Here is an 18,862-nt window from a genome sequence, read left to right on the forward strand (position 1 = left end):
TAAATTGCATGAATGTCATATAATATTGGTTCACATATGGTTCACAAAATATATGATTTACACTGTTTAAGCAAATAACTATTTAGGGAAACGTCAAATAAAAAAATTATATACTAAAAAAATTCTTATTTTTAAAAACTTGAGTCACTCAGTGAATTTTTCTGCACATATTCCTTTATACCTGCATAGTGCATATCTCGGTATTTTTATGATAGAAAACATATTTTGATGATTGATAAAAAAACAACTTTTTACTCTGTATAAGTGTCTACATAACATTGACATTTAATATTGTGAAAGTTGAAAACCACAACGTCAATCTATTTTTTCTTCTTAATAACGGGTAATACCAAACGAAAATGTATCATTAATTAATACGATCAGTTGGAATTACAGATTAGTGTAAATACCATAGCTCCTAGAAAAATATTTAAAATAATCTTTGTATGGAGTGCCTGTCACACTTCTAAAATTATTGTTGAAACACAATATTAAAAATTGGTGTTCCTCCAAAAAATATTTTCCCTACCTGTTACCTGTCAGTCATATTTTTCTTACTTAGTCGATTTATGCAGAATGGAGTGGAATCAAGAAAATTTAATATTTTTTTATACACTTTTTTTTATACATACCAAAAATTTTTGGTCAAATTTAAAGTGTTATATTTTTGTTATTTTTACCCTTATTTTGATGAATTTTTTAGCAAACTGTATACAGGGTGTCATTGAAATGGTGTAAAAAAATCGGGGGGTGATAGTACTCCTAAAAATAGTAAAAAAAGTTTCTAGAAGTATAGGGCGGAAAATACATATTAAGGGAGCTAGGGGCACTAAAAGGGTGAATTAAAAATACGGTTGTTTTAAAATTGTAGGCTTAAAAAACAAGATAACATTTTGAAAAAAAATCCTCCGCCATAAATTTTGACCCTAAATCAAATGGTGATACTGAAAAATTATCTGGAAAAGCGGAAAGGGTAGATTTTGCAAGGGTAGGGGGTTGTTTCGCGAATAACTTTTTTGAGGTTATTTTTTTTACAACGTGGGTTCATTTTTTGAAAACTATATACTTTTTTCTACAAAAAAGGTACTCTTGTTGCACATCGCCTAGAGTGATGGTTTCCGAGAAAATTGAAGGCAAAGAGTTTGCTCTGATGGGTTGCTAACTGGTTAATCAACATAAACATATGAAAGTTATGGCGGTTCAAAAGTAACCAATTAGCTATCAAATAATTAATTGAAAAATCAAAATTTCATTATTTTTAAAACATCTTATTGCTTTAAAAAACGAAATAACAAAGCTATGGTTTACTCAGTACCGATTAATACTGAAGAGCAACTACAGCAACGCATTATTGACTGTTCCAATCAAATTCGGACAACACCAAGGATATTCAACAGGGTACGCAGATTTTGGAGAAGAAGAGCAGATGTCTGCATTGGAATGAATGGTGGTCACTTTGAACATTTACTATGAATGAATTAAGGAATGCGTTATTTTAATAAGGAATTTTCGTAATTAGTTTATTTCGTTTTTAAAGCAAAAAGATGTTTTAAAAATCATGAAATTTTGATATTCCAATTAATTATTTAATAACTACTTGGTTACTTTTGAACCGCCATAACTTTCATAAATTTATGTTGATTAACCAGTTAGCAACCTATCAGAGCAAACTCTTTGTCTTCAATTTTCTCGATAACCATCACTCTGGGCGATGTGCAACAAGAGTACCTTTTTGTAGGAAAGGGTATGTAGTTTTCAAAAAATGAACCCACGTTGCAAAAAAAATAACCTCAAAAAAGTTATTCACGAAACAACCCCTTACCCTTGCAAAAACTGCCCTTTCCGCATTTCCAAATAATTTTTCAGTGTCATCATTTCATTTAGACTAACCCAGCCAAGCATTTCCCAAACGTCCAACATGATGGGCAGTTCATATTCGTATATTATAGTTCACAATATTACCAAAGCCGCCTTGTCATATTCAAAAATAACTTCAAAAAGAAATGATAATTGAAAAAATTGCAAATTGTTGGTGGCAAGTTCATTTCGCTCTTAAAAACTAACCAATAAGGCATGTATTGACATGATCCAAAAAACAAAATGCTCAAGAGACATGGTTCTGATCGTAAAATTATATTTTAGGAAAATTTACACACGAAATTATTGCACAGGGTGTTTCAAAATTAGGGTAAAAAAACAACTCCTCGATTAACCCTGTATAATATGCCAATTACTAAAGTTTCTAAAAAACTGAGTTTAGGAATTACAGTTGATATTAGATATTTACGATACAAGTGAGTCAATAGCATCATTAAAATACGCATGTGAAAGTTGCACGAGTGCGTAGCACGAGTTGTGTAACCGCACAAGTATCTTAATGGAGTTAACGCGCGTGTTTTGTACAATATTTTATCTATAGTCTGTCCAACGAGAAGATCCTTGACAGTGATAGATGTGTCTGTCATTTTAATTTCAAAGTAGTTTATTTTATTTTACAAAGAAATAAGTTGGTACAACTGGAACGCATATCAGGATATAGGTATTTAAAATTTGATTGACAAGATGACAAGTAAGTAGTTACTTCAAAATATTGTGAAAAAAACTGCATAAAACTGAAAAAATGTAATCGAGTTATTTTATTTAATAAAAGCGGTATGTGTTAATACAAAACAAACAAGAACAAGACACTACATACCAAAAAAATATAAAAAAGAACTATTATTTACGTTCAAGCTTTATGAAAACTACCCGCATTTATGATTATATTTATCAATATAACTTATGTACAAATACAAATTACCCAAATTTGTAATATTTCACAGGAATAAATAAAACAACTTAGGCAAATAAAACAAACTATTTTATTAATAATAACACCTACCAAATTGTATACCTTAAAGGTTGATTAATTAACTTTAACTCTGCTTTAATCTTAATTTTTTTAAACCAGTACCTTTTGACATTATTTTTCTGCAGTACTAAAATCCATTATTTACCTATCGTGTGATGTCGATATTTTACAGCTACTCCAGTTTTTAGTATGTGTTTAGTTTGATCCTTCTACAATATACGAGATGCACTTGTCTACGACGAAATGGTATACAAACTTTATCGATGGCAAGTTCATTGGTGTAAGACTTTCTGCCTGGGTCTACAGTTAATTTTCACTCGATTTTTCCTCCACTTGACTTCAAAAGACACAAAACACACGTAATAATACGAATCAAAATGCATCATCTTCCAAAACGCAGGGTATTTAACAAAAGTTGACACAAAATTATAACCTATAATTTGGCAAGACTTTGACAAGCGTCAAAAATGACAAAAATCTAAAGGCGAGTTCATACGCATTCGGCGTCCGTTTGTCGTTCATAGTTCCGTCAAACCAATAAAATTGAAATACGATCTGTCATTTTTTAAATAAACCAATAAAACTGGTTAAAAACAACAAGACACGACGTATGACGGATTTATATTTAAACCCATCCATAGATAACTTAAAAATTATTAGAAACTTTTTTTAGTAAAATAAATAGATTGGTATGGGACGTCATCTGCTTTTCTTCTGTCATCGTCTGTCGAAATCTTACCTGAGAAAAAAAAAACAGAGTATACGTCTAACTATAAAAACACACAATAAATATTAAAAATTATGGTACTTAACTATATACCTATCCTAAAAATCAATTACCTTAATACCTTTGTTCAAATAACTCCATGCATGGCAATGTTAATATGACAGTAATGAGTAAATAATATTGATGTCATTAGTTTAAAAAATGAGCGATTCGGAAAGTATTCCCTCTGACATTGAAGAAGAGGCATTCAAAGCAATTTTTGGATTGCTTCCAGCAAGATCGAAACAGAAGTATGAATATACATACTCTAAGTATGAAAAATGGTGCACCGAAAAAAAAGTACACAACTATGGGAATATATTATTTAGCGTATGACTCTAGTACACATAAAATCACATGTTATTATCACAGCTGTAAATATACTAATAATAAGAATACGAACAAAAATTGGACATGTCAAACACAAAATTTAAAAAAGGAAAATTTAAAATATAGTACAAAACAAACTTGTCACAAACAAACATCTAGTCTTTTTATATAATCAATCGCACTTGGTGTTGCCTTCAGGAAATCTCCAAAATCTCCCTCATATGCCGTTAAAGCGCATTCCTCTTTGATATGTCGAACAGTCTGTCGTAGAGCTCCACAATTACATACCGGAGTGGTTGCCTTTCCCCATTTATAGAGAGAATCCATGCACCTACCATGTTCGGTTCTCAGCCTGTTTAGAGTTACCCATATTTTGCGAGGCTGCTCAAAAACAGGAGGAACTGCTGAAATACATGCAAAATCCCGACTTTGTGGTGGAGCGTTTTCCATTCATTCATTCATTCATGCATCATATAAGTTGAACTCTGCATTCTCGTCAGTATTCCCAAGTGTTTTTGATGAGAGTGGTAGCTTTCTTGAGCGGAGTCTATTAATATTTAGATCCGCTATGTCACAATGTACTGGTAGTTCCCTGTTTAGCAATATTTTCTTGTGTTCTCTATGTAAAGCCTGTTTTCTCCTCAAGTTAGGAGGAGGTATGTTACTTAAAACAGGCAACCAGTATGTGTGCGTAGTTCGTATAGCCGCTGAGATGATTCGCATTGTGATATTCAGCAGGACATCCACTTTGTTGACATGGGCACTATTCAACCAGACAGGCGAACAGTATTCGGCCGTTGAGTACACGAGGCTCAAGGCTGATGTTCTTAGAGTGGCCGCAGATGATCCCCAGGTGGTGCCGCATAGCTTTTGTAATATGTTGTTCCGTGTGCGTATTTTTGCAGCAACCTTGGTGAGATGGACCTTAAATGACAGAGTTCTATCCAACGTAACTCCAAGATATGTGGGTTGTCTGTTGTGTGAGAGCCGTCTTCCCTCAAAGTATACCTCAAGTTCCCTATTTGCCACTCTGTTATTGAGGTGAAAACAAGAAGCCTCTGTTTTACAAAGGTTTGGTTTAAGCCGTCACTTGCGAAAATACTCTGCTAGTACTGACAAATCAGATGTTAAGACTTGCTCAGTAACTTCCATTGACCTATGTCCGGTGGCTATAACCCAGTCATCGGCATATCCGAACTTTCTACATATCGTTTTTGGTATGTCGGCTATATACAGGTTGAAAAGCAAGGGTGCTAATACCGACTATGGGAATAAAAAGATAGTCATATAACATAGTTTTCCAAATTATCCGCTACTTATAAGCCTTTGTCTCTTTGGGCTTTCTATTCAATGATACGTACTATGATATCTATTAAAATGAATATATATGCTTCATCAGGCATTTACTTGAAAGATTGTTCACACTATATCATCAACATATATATAATAAATAAGTTTTCATGATTTTATAATTATTGTCAATAGAACAGTTTATTTGCATTTAGTAGGTATTTAGTACAAAATAAATGTTTTACAAAATATTTTTTTCTCTTTGGTAGTCATCTAAACATGGAGTGCGGTACTGAAAATGCGTGAGTTAAGAGCTTCTTAACTCACTGACATAGATAAAATTATATACAGCTTGCTAATAAAATTATGAAAATACGGCTAAAAATAACAAATATATAACACTTTAAATTTGACCAAAATTTCTCCGTTTTTTTGCATCTGAGTGTAGATATTTACAGCAAATTCAACATATTTATTGGTTCAAATTTACGAAAAATAGGAGAAATACAGAGGAAATCTACCCAAGTACGACCCTGCGAAAGGCTGAAATGGGCGAACTGAAAACCAGTAAGTCGCGCAGGGGCACATTTTTATCGCACACAGGACAAAATTGTTGCTTAACAGTCAAGGTCCTTGCCGAGACCGCGGCTCATTTTCAAGAATACGTACCATTTACCCATTTTAAATGGTACCAACTGTTCGCACGAGCCATGGCACGGTGCGCGGTGAGTACCCTACGGGTACTGACAATGTGGTTCATCTCTTTGATGGTACTCGCGGTCCTGGCAGGCGGGGGCGTCGATGCTCAAGCGAACAATGTGTGCCCTACGTTTGATGATTACTACACTATGCAGAACAATACGAACTGTTGGTACGATTTGGGAGCGGATTACGTAGCAGTAAGTCACAAAAAACATATTTAATAAGTAAAAAAAAATTATAAATATAATGTATAGGAAAACACAAATATCCAATATTTTTATTAAAAATATGCAAAAATTACTAAAAATATGCAAACATGTATCTACACACAGATGCAAAAAAAGGAAACGGAGAAAATTTTAGACAAAATTTAAAGTGTTATATTTTTGTAATTTTTAGCCCTATTTTCATGAATTTTTTAGCAAACTGTATATTATTATATCAGCTTTAATTCGTAAACTAAGTTTTTTATGAACTTTAGTATTTGGCATATTATATAGGGTTAATCGGAGGATTGTTTTTTTACTTTAAAACACCCTGTGCAATATTTTTGTGTGTAAATTTTCCTAAAATATAATTTTACAGCCAGAACCATGACTCCTGAGTATTTTATTTTTTGGTTCATGTCAATACATGCTTTGGTTTATTTTTAAGAGCGAAATGAACTGATCACGAGCAATTTGCAATTTTTTCAATTATCATTACTGTTTAATGAAATTTTTTAATATAACGAGATGGTTTTGGTAGCTATTGTCGTAACGTCGTATTACGCTGCATTGGATACTCTATACTAAATTTAAAAAAAAAAACGTTAAAGACCAACTGTCCTGGTTTTAATAAACATTAATAACGATAACAGAACTAACGATATTAAAGAAAACATCTGTAATACATCAGTATAAAAACAGAAAAAAAATTTGTAAAATTACCCTAATATTTTGTATTGCCTCCCTTGGCTGATATAATTGCCTGTATACGTCCGATCATACTGTCATTCAGGCTGCATATACCATATTGCGTTATGCTTTCTCATTCTTCTTTAAGAACCTAGCAAAGTTCATTTAACTAACCTAATCCTCCTGCCAAACATTTCCCAAATGTCGAACATGATGGGCAGTTTATAGTAGTATAAAGTTCATAATAATTACCAAAGCGGCCTTGTCATATTGAAAAATTACTTCAAAAAGAAATTATCATTGAAAATTTGGAAATTGTTGATGGCAAGTTCATTTCGCTCTTAAAAATTAACCAAAGCATATATTGACATGGATCAAAAAACAAAATACTCAGGAGACATGGTTCTGACCGTAAAATTATATTTTAGAAAAATTTACACACAAAATTATTGCACAGGGTGTTTTAAAGTTAGGGTAAAAAAACAACCTCTCAATTAACCCTGTATAATAATATGCCAAATACTAGAGTTTATAAAAAACTTAGTTTACGAATTACAGCTCGATTCAGTCACTGTTTGATCGAGCTCGAAATAACAATGTAGAAATTAAATTTTAAAAAAATCTTTTTCGTTTGTGTTTAAAAGAAAAGTAATATCGTTGGATATGTATTTTAATATTTTATAAAGGAAATATCCTTACAATGTCATACGATGCTAGTTAAGGCCTGTTTGTGCAAAGGATGTTTTTTTGCCAATTGACTCAGTCAAACTGTCCTGATTATGGGAATAAAATTCTCGAAAGCTTGACAAGTTTGAAAAAAGTGGTTTTATTAGCCTATGTGGTGATTTATTGACTGTATCCTTACTTAAATTTTGAGTTTTTTCTTAACTTAGTCAGTCACGACTAACCTGCTATTTTTAATATACTAAATATAGTGGGGTTCTTATTTTTATTTAAAATAATTCAAAACCTTACTAAAAAAACTGTCTGGATACTATCCATGTCCTTTTAACTAGGTTATTATCTTAAAAAAATAGAGTATTATGTATTGACAAGCATTGATATCATGAATTTATGAGCACCTACTCTGTATAGTAATTAATCAATTACTATAAAAAATTAAGTAGAGAATACCCTTAAAAGAAAGGCAATATAAATTTATTAAAAATAAACCAACACCGGTGATTTTTTTAATAAGGCAGCTTTGCCAAGGTTAGTTCTGAAGTTGATATTGAAAAAATTTCTATTCATAAAACCACTAAATTCAGGTATACCTAGACTATTTTACACAAAATATGAATTTTATAAAAATACACTCAGAGACAAAAAAAAACAATGGAGAATCTTTTCGTCAAGTTTAAAGTATTATTATTATATTTTTTTTTTACTTTTAGCCCTATTTCTATGATTTTTTTTTGCAAACTGTATATAAATCTATCAACTTTAATCCATAAATTTAGTTTTTTATAAATTTTAGTATTTGGCTTATTATACAAAGTTAATCGAAGGGTTGTTTTTTGCCCTAACTTTAAAACATCCTGTGCAATAACTTCCTGAGAAAATTTTAAAAAGACATTATTTTTCGATGAGATTCAGGTCTCCAGAGCATTTTCTTTTTTGACTCATGACAACACATGCCTTGGTTAATTTTTAAGAGCGAAATAAGGAACAATTTGCAATTTCTTCAACTATCATTTCTTTATAATGTTATTTTTAATATCACGAGGTGGCTTTGGTGACTATTGTCGTGATGTCATATCGATGTTGATTAATTAACTCTATATTATAATTTAAAAAAACGTTAAAAAGTAACGATACAGGCTTGGTTTTAATAAATATCAGTAACACTAACAGAACTAAAGATAATAAAACAAATAACTAAGTACAAATAAACAACCAACTTGTTAAAAATACTCTAATAACTTTTGTATTGCCTCTCCCGGCGTTGGATTATACTGTTAACGAGGCTGGAAATACCGTATGATCGAATAAAAACGGCGTCAGCGATGGCTATGAAATGAAGATCGCTGTCATTTTATATGTAAAATTATATGGTAAATGTCATCGATCGTCATTTCCAAACCAACTGGACGCCATTTTTTTTAAATCATACGGTATATTGTGTTATGTTTTCCCATTCTTCTTCAAGGACCAAGCGAATATCCATAATTTCGACCATATTCAACAAGATCAATGACTTTTGAACATTCTTCGACATTAACAACCATATTCAATCGTACACAACAATAATCACCGAAGCCACCTCGTCATTATGAAGAATAACATCAAAAAGTAAAGATAATTCAAAAAATTGCAAAATGTTTGTGGCAAGTACATTTTGCACTTAAAAATTAACTAAGGCATATGTTGACATAAGTCAAAAAAACAAAATATTCAGGAGACATGGTTCTGACAGAAAAATAACGTTTTAGGAAATTTTTCTCACAAAATTATTGCATAGAGTGTTTTAAAGATAGGGTAAAAAACAACCCTTCGATTAACCGTGTATAATAAATCAAATACTAAAGTTTATAATAGACTGAGTTTACGCTTTTTTTAAGTTCATATATTTATATACAGTGTGCTAAAAAAATCAAGGAAATAAAAAGTAAAAAACAATAATTATACAAAATAAAACAGAACTTTCGCATTTTTTTATAAAGTACGTCTCTGTATATTAGGACTATCTAACAGTACTATTTGTAAGTAACTAGATTCCTATTACAATTATTAAATATGCATATATTATCGATCCCAATGCATTCGAATATTAGTACAATTTCTTGAATGCATTAATCTTAAACTTGAAATCAACTGACGACAGAATGTCTCTAATTTTGTCCTTCCACGATTGGTGCAAATAATAGAGCTCCATTAATAATACATTTCAGAGCAGTAGAGTATATAAAGGAAGACAATTCTTGGAATGAATAATCCAAAGGTCTAGAGCAATTGAAAATAATTATCTCTATTGGATGGCCAGAAAATATTTTCTATTATCGATATTGTTTAAATATTAATAGGATAATCGATAAAAATTATACGCCTTTCAATAGTATAATTGCAGTAAGACCTTTCACCGAAGACGCTTTTTTTTCTTGATAAATTGTTTCAAAACAGTTTTAAAGAATTTTTTATTAGCTGTTATTTCAAAGAAAAATAATTATAAACTCTAAATATTATACAATTAAATTCTTTGTTTGAGATATGTTTTTTATTGCTGATGAATAAAACAAAAATAATCAGTTAAATACAACAAAAGTTGTCTAGAAAAGATGCAACTAAATAATTTTTTTATATTTTCTCAATGCTAAAAAATTAATGAAAATAGGACTAAAAGTAACAAAAATATAACACTTTAAATTTGACCAAAATTTAAAGAGTTATTTTTTTTATTTCTTCGTTGCATTTTTTTGCATCTGAGTGTAATAATAATATAACTTTTCAGGCAGTGAGCTTTTCAACAGTGATATTACTAAAACAATAAACACTATTTTGTAAGTGTGTTGATGAGGAAAAGTAAAGGCATGCTTTCAATGCTAAAATTGCTGTAAATACACACACCGGAAAAGTCTAGGGATATTACAATTTTATCCAGCCATCGTCAGTAATTTTATTATTTGCATTTCTGATATAACAAAATTAAAATAAACAAATAGTTTATAGGACGTATTGGAAATAAAAATGCGAAATTTCCCGAATTTTTCAAATTAGCCTTGTTTTTTATTGAACTCACTTGAACTCACTTGAAAAATACACACATTTTTTTTATTCTAAACTGTGAATTAAAAAAAAGATAAAACCATTTTTACTTAATAAAGGGTATGGCCTCCTCTACTGTTCATTACAGCCCTACATCGTCTCTCCATGCTCCTGATCAGGTTGTCGATCTCTTCTTGAGGTACAGCCTGCCACTCTGCATTCACGGCCCGAACCAGATCCCTACGAGTTTCACGAGGCATACCCATTCTCAAAATTCTTCTTTGGACCGCGTCCCATACGTGTTTGATGGGGTTGAGGTCAGGAGATTGTGTCGGCCAGGGTAAGATGTTTAAATGATGAGCATTGATAAACTCACTTACCACTCTGGCTGTATGAGGCCGTGCATTGTCATGCATGCGAATGAAGTTTCTCCCAAAATCATTGGCATATGGTAACACGACAGGCTCAAGAATTAAATCACGATAAGTGATTCCTGTTAGAAACCTCTCAAGAAAAACGAGATCGGTTTTTCGGCCTAACTGGATTCCGCCCCAGACCATAACTGTTCCACCTTGATAAGGGTGCACTTCCTGAACATGATCCAACCGAATAAGATTTCCCGGTTCTCTCCATACACTAAGCCTTCTCGAATCCGGATGAATTCCAAAGCGTGACTCATCCGTGAAGAGAACATTGGCCCATTGTTCATTCGTCCAATGAACATGATCTTGAGCCCACAAATATCGTACCTCTCGATTTCCTCTCGTTAAGGGTTGAGCTCTCCAGGGGCGTTTGCTTCTTAAGTTGACTTCTCTTAATCTATTACGAACAGTGTCAGGACTAACGGTTACATTATGTGTTTCCTGGAGAATTAAACTAAGCTCTGGTGCTGTAAGACTCGGTCGGCGTCGAGCATTTAATTGTAAAAAATGATCTTGCTGAGTCTGCTGAGATCTGATTATAGTAATGCGATGTCGCCCTGTGTGTGCCTCTCCAAAGACTAACGATTGGTTCTAGCACCAAATCAACATATCTCCGACTCGTTAAAAGTTTGTTGAAGTGGTAATAATACTAGAGGTAATAGAGTTTTTGCTCCGAGTATAATACCTTCCCAGAACATTACAGTTCCTCCTTTATATCTTGGTACAGATTTGGCAGCCTGAAGTCTCGCTCGTTTTCCTGGAGCTCTGAGAACCCGAATTCGATGGTTATCTGATCTTAGGCCAATTCTGGTCACGTCCAAAGAAAGAATATTTTGTCAATTCTCAGTTGTCCAGTTTTGATGTTGAAGGCATCAATCGTGATTTTATTACTGAACATAAAATTCAAAAGAAAATAAATCGCGGCAGTCGTCTATTCTTTATTATCATGTTATTTACAACAAAAAGCCTTATCTTAAAGTTGTAAGTATACCAATTTTTATCCTTGCAAGAAATTTAATCAGAAATAAAGAGTTATTCCATATAAGTTTGGTTGTGTGTATTTCACAGGATGTTTCAAACTTTCATCAAAATATCAACATTTTGTTTTCCATCGTATAAGTGACAGATAAGAACTTTCACGTTTAATTTAGAAACAGATACTAAAAAGTCTAATAATCTAGCTACAAATTGCTTAAAAAATCATCAAAATCGGCCCCCTATGACAAAAAATATTAAACTTTAAAATATGTCAAAATTTTAAGGTACCCGTTTTTAGTGCCAGTGAGTGTAGAACCTCAACAAGAATAGAAACTGTCAAACCCGATTATAGCAAATAATTTAATCCTGACAAATTACAGGTTTCCTTAGTCTTTTACTTAATAATTGTTCTTATTAAATCATTAAAGAAGTTATTACAAGGTAGAAAATTACAACCTTAGATTATGTCTCGAGGTGTTTGGATAAAAAAGCAGTATTGATATTTCGTTAATAATAGTTGTTTATTTTGAATAATTATTTTGAATTATTGATTGTTTATTCTCTATTCCATAAATTCAATGTTATTAATCAACTTTTAGCCAGAAATAATACATTTGCTAGGCTATCCAGTTGAAACCCACAGAGTAGTTACCAGGGACGGATATATCCTGACGATCTTCAGAATTCCTAACGATGGTCATAAGAATCCGCATGCAAGAAAACATCCTGTATATTTACAACACGGACTGGTTGCTACGTGTAACAATTTCTTAGCCTTACAAAAGGATTCTTTGGGTAAGTTAGAGATTTTCGTTGTTCATTATGTTTATGTCTGGTTTTTAATTGTCTTTTTCTATCATTCTTAATCAATGTTTTTATCAGTATATAGGGTTAGTACACGATAAAATTAATTTAAAACTAATTTTTTAACGCAAGAATTGGTAAGAAAGAAGATAGTAAAGTGGTTGGAAAACACGGTGAGGACGTCCTTAATGATTCTGGAGAGAGGTTAATTGACTTTTGCGAACTGAATGGACTACGTATACTTAACGGCTTCTTCCCACACAAATTAATTCATCGATATACCCGAGAAAGGCCCTCTCTGCAACAAAAATCTATAATTGATTATATGATTGCTAGACAAATATCGAAACTCAAATTCAAAGACTGCAGAGTTAAGAGAGGAGAAAATTGTGGATCCGACACCGTCTGGTCGTTGCAGAATTAGTAGTACCTTTCCAGAGCAGAGCCAAAAGTATAGAATACACAACATCACAAGAACTAGAAATTGAAGAATCTGAGCGTATTAAGTACAAGCTTCATTTACTACACGATGCCAGTATTAAATGGTTGTACCAGAGAAGATTAGATGTAGCCCTAGAGGAAGTGAAAGCCTGTAACGATGTAGAACTAGAGTATACCAACCTAAAAACCCTAACTAAAAAAGTAGCTTTCGAAGTTTTAGGTGAACAGAACATGCAGAAAAAAAAAGATGAACCAGCTTGGATAACTGACAGCATAAAGGCCTTAATCAATGGCAAACAAAAATTCTATCAAAGATGGCTCTCAGACCGAACAGATACTAACTGGAGTCATTACAAGCAAAAAATAGAGAGGTACGAGCCGCCATTAAGGTAGGAAAAACAGATATTTGGGAAAGAAGGTGCCAGCAAGTGGAAAGCCTAATAGGGGCGCACGGAGTACGAGGTATGGAGAACAATCCGACAAATGAAAACCAATCAAACGGACAAGCTCTTGAATAGAATGGATATAGAAAAATGGCGCAACTACTATGCAGAATTACTGACAGAAAACCGACCAGAATTCCGAGCAGTAGAAGATGAGAACAACCTTGCAGGCACTTTAATGATAAGCAAAAGAGAAGTACATCAAAGTTTCAAAAGAATGAAAAATGGACGGTCACCAGGTCCTGGTAATATTGTAGCCGAATTGTTAAAGTGTGGAACCCAAAGACTACGCTGGCGTCTGGCAGAGCTATTTAACCAATGCTGCCTGCAAAGTAAACTACCCCGAGAATGGCGAGTGGCTCACATAGTGTCCATCTTTAAAAAGGGAAATCGTAACGACCCCACTTGTTATAGAGGCCTAAGCATTAACAGTTCGGTCAACAGACTTTTTGGAAAGGTGTTACAGGGTAGGCTCAGGGACAGTATTGGTGACAAAATCTCGGAAGACCAAAGCGGATTCACACTGGGGAAATCTTGCACAGATAACCTTTTTGTCCTGCAGCAGGTGATGGAAAAAAAGACAGCAGTAGATCAAGAAGTCCATCTAGCATTTATTGATTTGGAGAAAGCGTACGACTCTATTCCCCGCAGCAAGATATGGGAAGCCTTGAATATCTTAGAAGTAGATAGACCTTTGCTTAAGATAATAAAAGAGCTATATAAAGAAAATGAATCGTACGTTAAGATAGGACACAGGCTATCTAATCCAATTAACACCACAAAAGGGTTGCTTATCTCCTCTGATCTTCAATGCTTACGTCGAAGTAGCCCTTAGGGAATGGAAGACGAAATGTCAAGGTATGGGAATACCCATTGGGGACAACACACTATTTACCCTGAGCTTTGCAGACGATCAGGTTCTGCGTATGCTGGAGAACAGGTGGCCAAAAAGAGTTTTTCAATGGACTCCCCAGGGCAGAAGAAAGAGAGGTAGACCTAGAAAATCCTGGAACGGAACGGTAACGGAAGCAATGGAAGCTCGTAACCTAGAAGCTGATGACGCTCTAAATCGAGATGTGTGGCGTAGGGTAACGGGAAGGCAGCAATAGGCTGTAGTTGGAAATTATAGTATTAAATACTTAAACCAAATCCCGTTTATATATATATAAAACTAAATTTTGACTACAGTCTATTTCCCGAAATTTAGAAATTACAAAGTTATTAAATTATTATTAATTACAATTTTAAATAAGCTTTTTTTATGTAAAGGCTGTTCAACAATCGTTCACCCTTACGTCATCATTATTTGTCAAATATGAGTTTTAGGGTGTGTCTGAGATCAGTTCATATTGTTTAGGACTTTTTAAGTACGTTCCTATATTATTATCGGCATTTATTAATTTTTTCTTGAACTCTTCATCAATTACGTATCCTTTAGTTAATTCCAATCCTTTGGACTGTTGAAATTCCTATTTCTGAAGCATCAGGAACTCGCTATATTATTTAAAAACGCTATCAATTTGTATTTCATATAAGGATATTACACATTTTACTTATTTCATATACGGCGTCCACGGGCAAGAGTGTTCTACCAGCGTCTTTTTCCCGAGAAAAATTATTTACAAGCTTAGCAATGAGCTCTTCTCTTCATTTTGGTTAAATCTTTGAGGCATTTTTGCAATAAAAAAATTGAATTTTGTTTTATAGCAGCAATCAAATTTTAATTTTGACTTCGATCGACATCCGTTAATTAAATATAAGTCCAAATCAAATGACAATTACTAAAAAGAATATGCAATAATTTACGAAATGCCGTAATGATGTCATCAATCTCTTTCATTTGGATGGCGAGTGATTGAGAGTTCGACAATATACACACATGGCCAAAATTATTGCATATAACGATATTTTTATTTTATTTTGGACCTAATATGATTTTTTATGTTTTTGGACATATTTGGCTTACTACACGACTAACTAATATAAAATTAAAAATCTAAGTGCAACTAGGCTGTCTTTTTTAACCTAACCTAATCAACAAAAACAAATCGCATTATAAACAGAAAATATTGAAAACAATTTTAATTATTTCTCAGAACTAATAGTCTGTATTGCCTCCTCGAGCCTCAATGCAAGCTGACGATGCTGGCAATGCAATGTGAGATGATGCGACGTGGCATGCTCTCAATCAAAGTCTCAATTAAGTTGTCCAGAAGATGTTGAGTAATGGCTTCCCATGTTTCGCGCGCAGCAATTTTCAATTCATTTAAGGTACGTGGGGATCATTCCTTTTGGCAATATGGCGTTTTAGTATGTCCCATTAGACACTCATATATGGAGACATCGGTGGCCACCACAGTTTTCTTATACCCTCTTCCTCACAAAATTCGCGAAACGCTAAAGTGCGGTGTGGAGGAGCATTATCGTCCATGAAAACAAATTCATCCCCAACTGCCCCTCAAAATGGACGCACAATAGGCTCTAAAACGTCTCTAAGATATGAGGCACCTGTCATTGTGCCATCAATAAAGCCAAAAGGAGTTCGAGCTCCGTGCAATATACCTGCCCATACCATAATGCTTCCCCCTTGAAACGGGACACGGGGTTGAGCTGCATTCAAGCGTGCTCGTCTTCCAGATGCTCTCCAGACCAAAGTTGCTCTCATCTCCTCAGCCCATTGTAGTCGCGTAATTTTGTGCTGTAAATTAAGCTTCAGAACACGTAGCGGCCTCCTTAAATGTAATCCTCTGTCATGGAGTCTGTCATGCTATGGTCTTTCTTGAAACATTTACTCCTTCAAGGCGAGCTAACTCATTTTTAATAGCAGCACTAGAAAACAGGGGATTGGGTCATGGAATTAGGGATATTTGACGGTCTTGCACAGCAGTGGTGACTCTCTTTCTACCCCTTCCAGGCCGGTCTGTAACCTCGTTTGTCTCCATGATTTTTTTTAATATTCGCGAAACATCGCTTTGGTTAACTCCTACAATTTCAGCTATTGCAACTTGCCGGTAGCCCTGTCGAGACAGTGTTACTATTCTGACTCTATTAAACTGTGAAATAATGTTTCTAGGCATTTTAAAGCCAAAACAATGGTCAAATTTCTTCTGAAACCCAAGAGACCACAAATCGAAATGTGCAAGAATTTGTAATAATATTGGGTCTGAACGATAAATATTGTTTACAATATCCATTTTAACAAAAAAAAAATTTAGTTATGTTATAATCTTACAGATTATCAAAACAATGTATAAAAAAAGATTCTTTAAATTCCTTTCCGTATATTTTCGAAGGATATATGCAATAATTTTGGCCATGTGTGTATGTCGTGTGACTTTATTTAGAATGACACTGTATTTGGAATAAAGAATTGATAAATTATGGAAAACATTTTTAATAATCGTATATAGTTATTATCCCGAACACCTTGTAATACGTATCTAGAAAAATTGTCAATAAATGTAAATAAACAGTAACGACCTGCTACTAAACCGTTATGCAAAATATTTATTAATATTTATTCATTTGCACAATTAAAATTGCTGTTGAGGTCGTTTATTTTTACAACGCGTTAATTAAAGCCAGACTTAATTGATCTAAAACTATTGAATTTCCACTTTTTGCCTGAATTTTCTTGCAAACAAAGGAGATATTACGTTACCTCTATACATTTCTTAATTTCAAATAAGAAATTATATTGCAGTAACATTAACACTTTTATCTATATTTCATACCAATTAAACTTTTAGTTACGTAACCGGGAGGGCGATTTTTAATTCATTGTTGCCAACCATGGACATATTCGACGCCGGGCTGACTAACTGCAATTTAAATATCCCGCTGGAGATTCAGGTGGTAGCATAACCAACATGACATAGAGGCCAGAGACATCGATTTGTGACGTCACCGCACTAGTCGGGCTTTTGTATTGTGCCTTATGGTAACTGCATATAGTTTTTGCATAAATAATAGTATTTATTGATAGTTTTGCCAGATATAAATACGAAAAATATTATGCAGAAACGTATTAAAAAATAACATTAACTTTTTATCGCGTTAAAGTAATTGAATAGCATTAAAATTTAGATCTAAAGCACGAATATTAATATGAAATAAACTAAGCATAAGACAGCATAAGATGAACAAAATAAAATCTAGATAACAAAAAGCGTGTCCCAAAGTTGCGTTAGCGAGTATTTAGCAACTTTTCCAAATATTAAAAAAATTGAAAACTATACGTTTATCGACAAGTTAAGAAAATGTATTGTATATGATAACGGCAGAATACATTTTAAAGTTTAATTAAAAATAATTGTAAAAATTTGCCTAACATATTTAAAAAATGTGGATATCAGATAGAATTAACTATTAACATTAAGTAATTTGTAGTTCGATGTTCATCAAGTAACCATCTCCATAAATCGTAAATAAAAAGATAAAGATATCATTTTTTTATATAAAATACTGAAATAAAGTACAAATTCATTTAATTTCTTTAAAATATATTGCCATTTCATAATAATAATATATATTTCATAATAATAATAACACTTTTCAATATTTATTTCATCCTGAATTTCCAAATCTTGTTTTCTTTCATCGGGACGTTTTCTCTTTATGGGGACATGCACAGAGGGTCCATAAGAGGGTTGATTTGGAAAAATTGTAGGCACAGCATGTTCTGTAGGTTTTGGACATGACCTAGTTACAGTTAATATTGTTGGGAAAGAGAATGTAGACAGATCCTGAGGACTTATTATAATTGCTGCTACAAGGCACAGGCACAGAACAATGTACACGTCACTTACGTTGGTTTAACACTTGTTTAACACTGTACACTAACACTAACGCTATTAATTATGTTTTTATATAAATTCCCCAACTTTTTCCTAGCCCAGACACACAGCCGGCATCGCCGATGTTACTATAATTTTTACCGAAAATATGGTATTTTTCGCGGGTACGATGTTATGAATCGGATCTAGATAGTTCACTATTCACTCAAAATTATTTAGTATAATTTTATTAGCATAGAAACGCGTAAAAACACAGATTTGTTGCGAAACTAATGAAAACAATTGGTTTGTTTACGACTACTAATTCTGGACCACTTCGGTAGAACTGTCAAAACAGTCAGGCCTTGAATATGACGTTAGCTACTGTGGTAGCTCTGTTGTTAAAAATGTCAAGTTGCCACATTTATTTCCTGACATTGCCATTCGTTTTGATACTTTAGT

The 18,862-nt window shown here is 33.1% G+C and overlaps 1 protein-coding gene across 1 annotated transcript in view; it reads left to right on the forward strand.

Annotated features, from left to right (window-relative positions):
• The first annotated feature begins 5,891 nt into the window (after positions 1 to 5,891).
• The window catches only part of LOC115874574 (lipase member K-like), a 37,909-nt gene continuing 24,938 nt past the window's right edge, over positions 5,892 to 18,862 (forward strand). Inside the window, exons 1-2 of the mRNA XM_030889767.1 lie at positions 5,892 to 6,136; positions 12,537 to 12,732. Coding sequence (XP_030745627.1) covers positions 5,948 to 6,136; positions 12,537 to 12,732 — 385 coding nt within the window. The 5' untranslated portion in view covers positions 5,892 to 5,947. The remainder of the gene's footprint in view (positions 6,137 to 12,536; positions 12,733 to 18,862) is intronic.

This window comes from Sitophilus oryzae, unplaced genomic scaffold (assembly GCF_002938485.1).
Source record: "Sitophilus oryzae breed Bouriz unplaced genomic scaffold, Soryzae_2.0 scaffold_1297_pilon_pilon, whole genome shotgun sequence".
NCBI lineage: Eukaryota > Metazoa > Arthropoda > Insecta > Coleoptera > Curculionidae > Sitophilus > Sitophilus oryzae.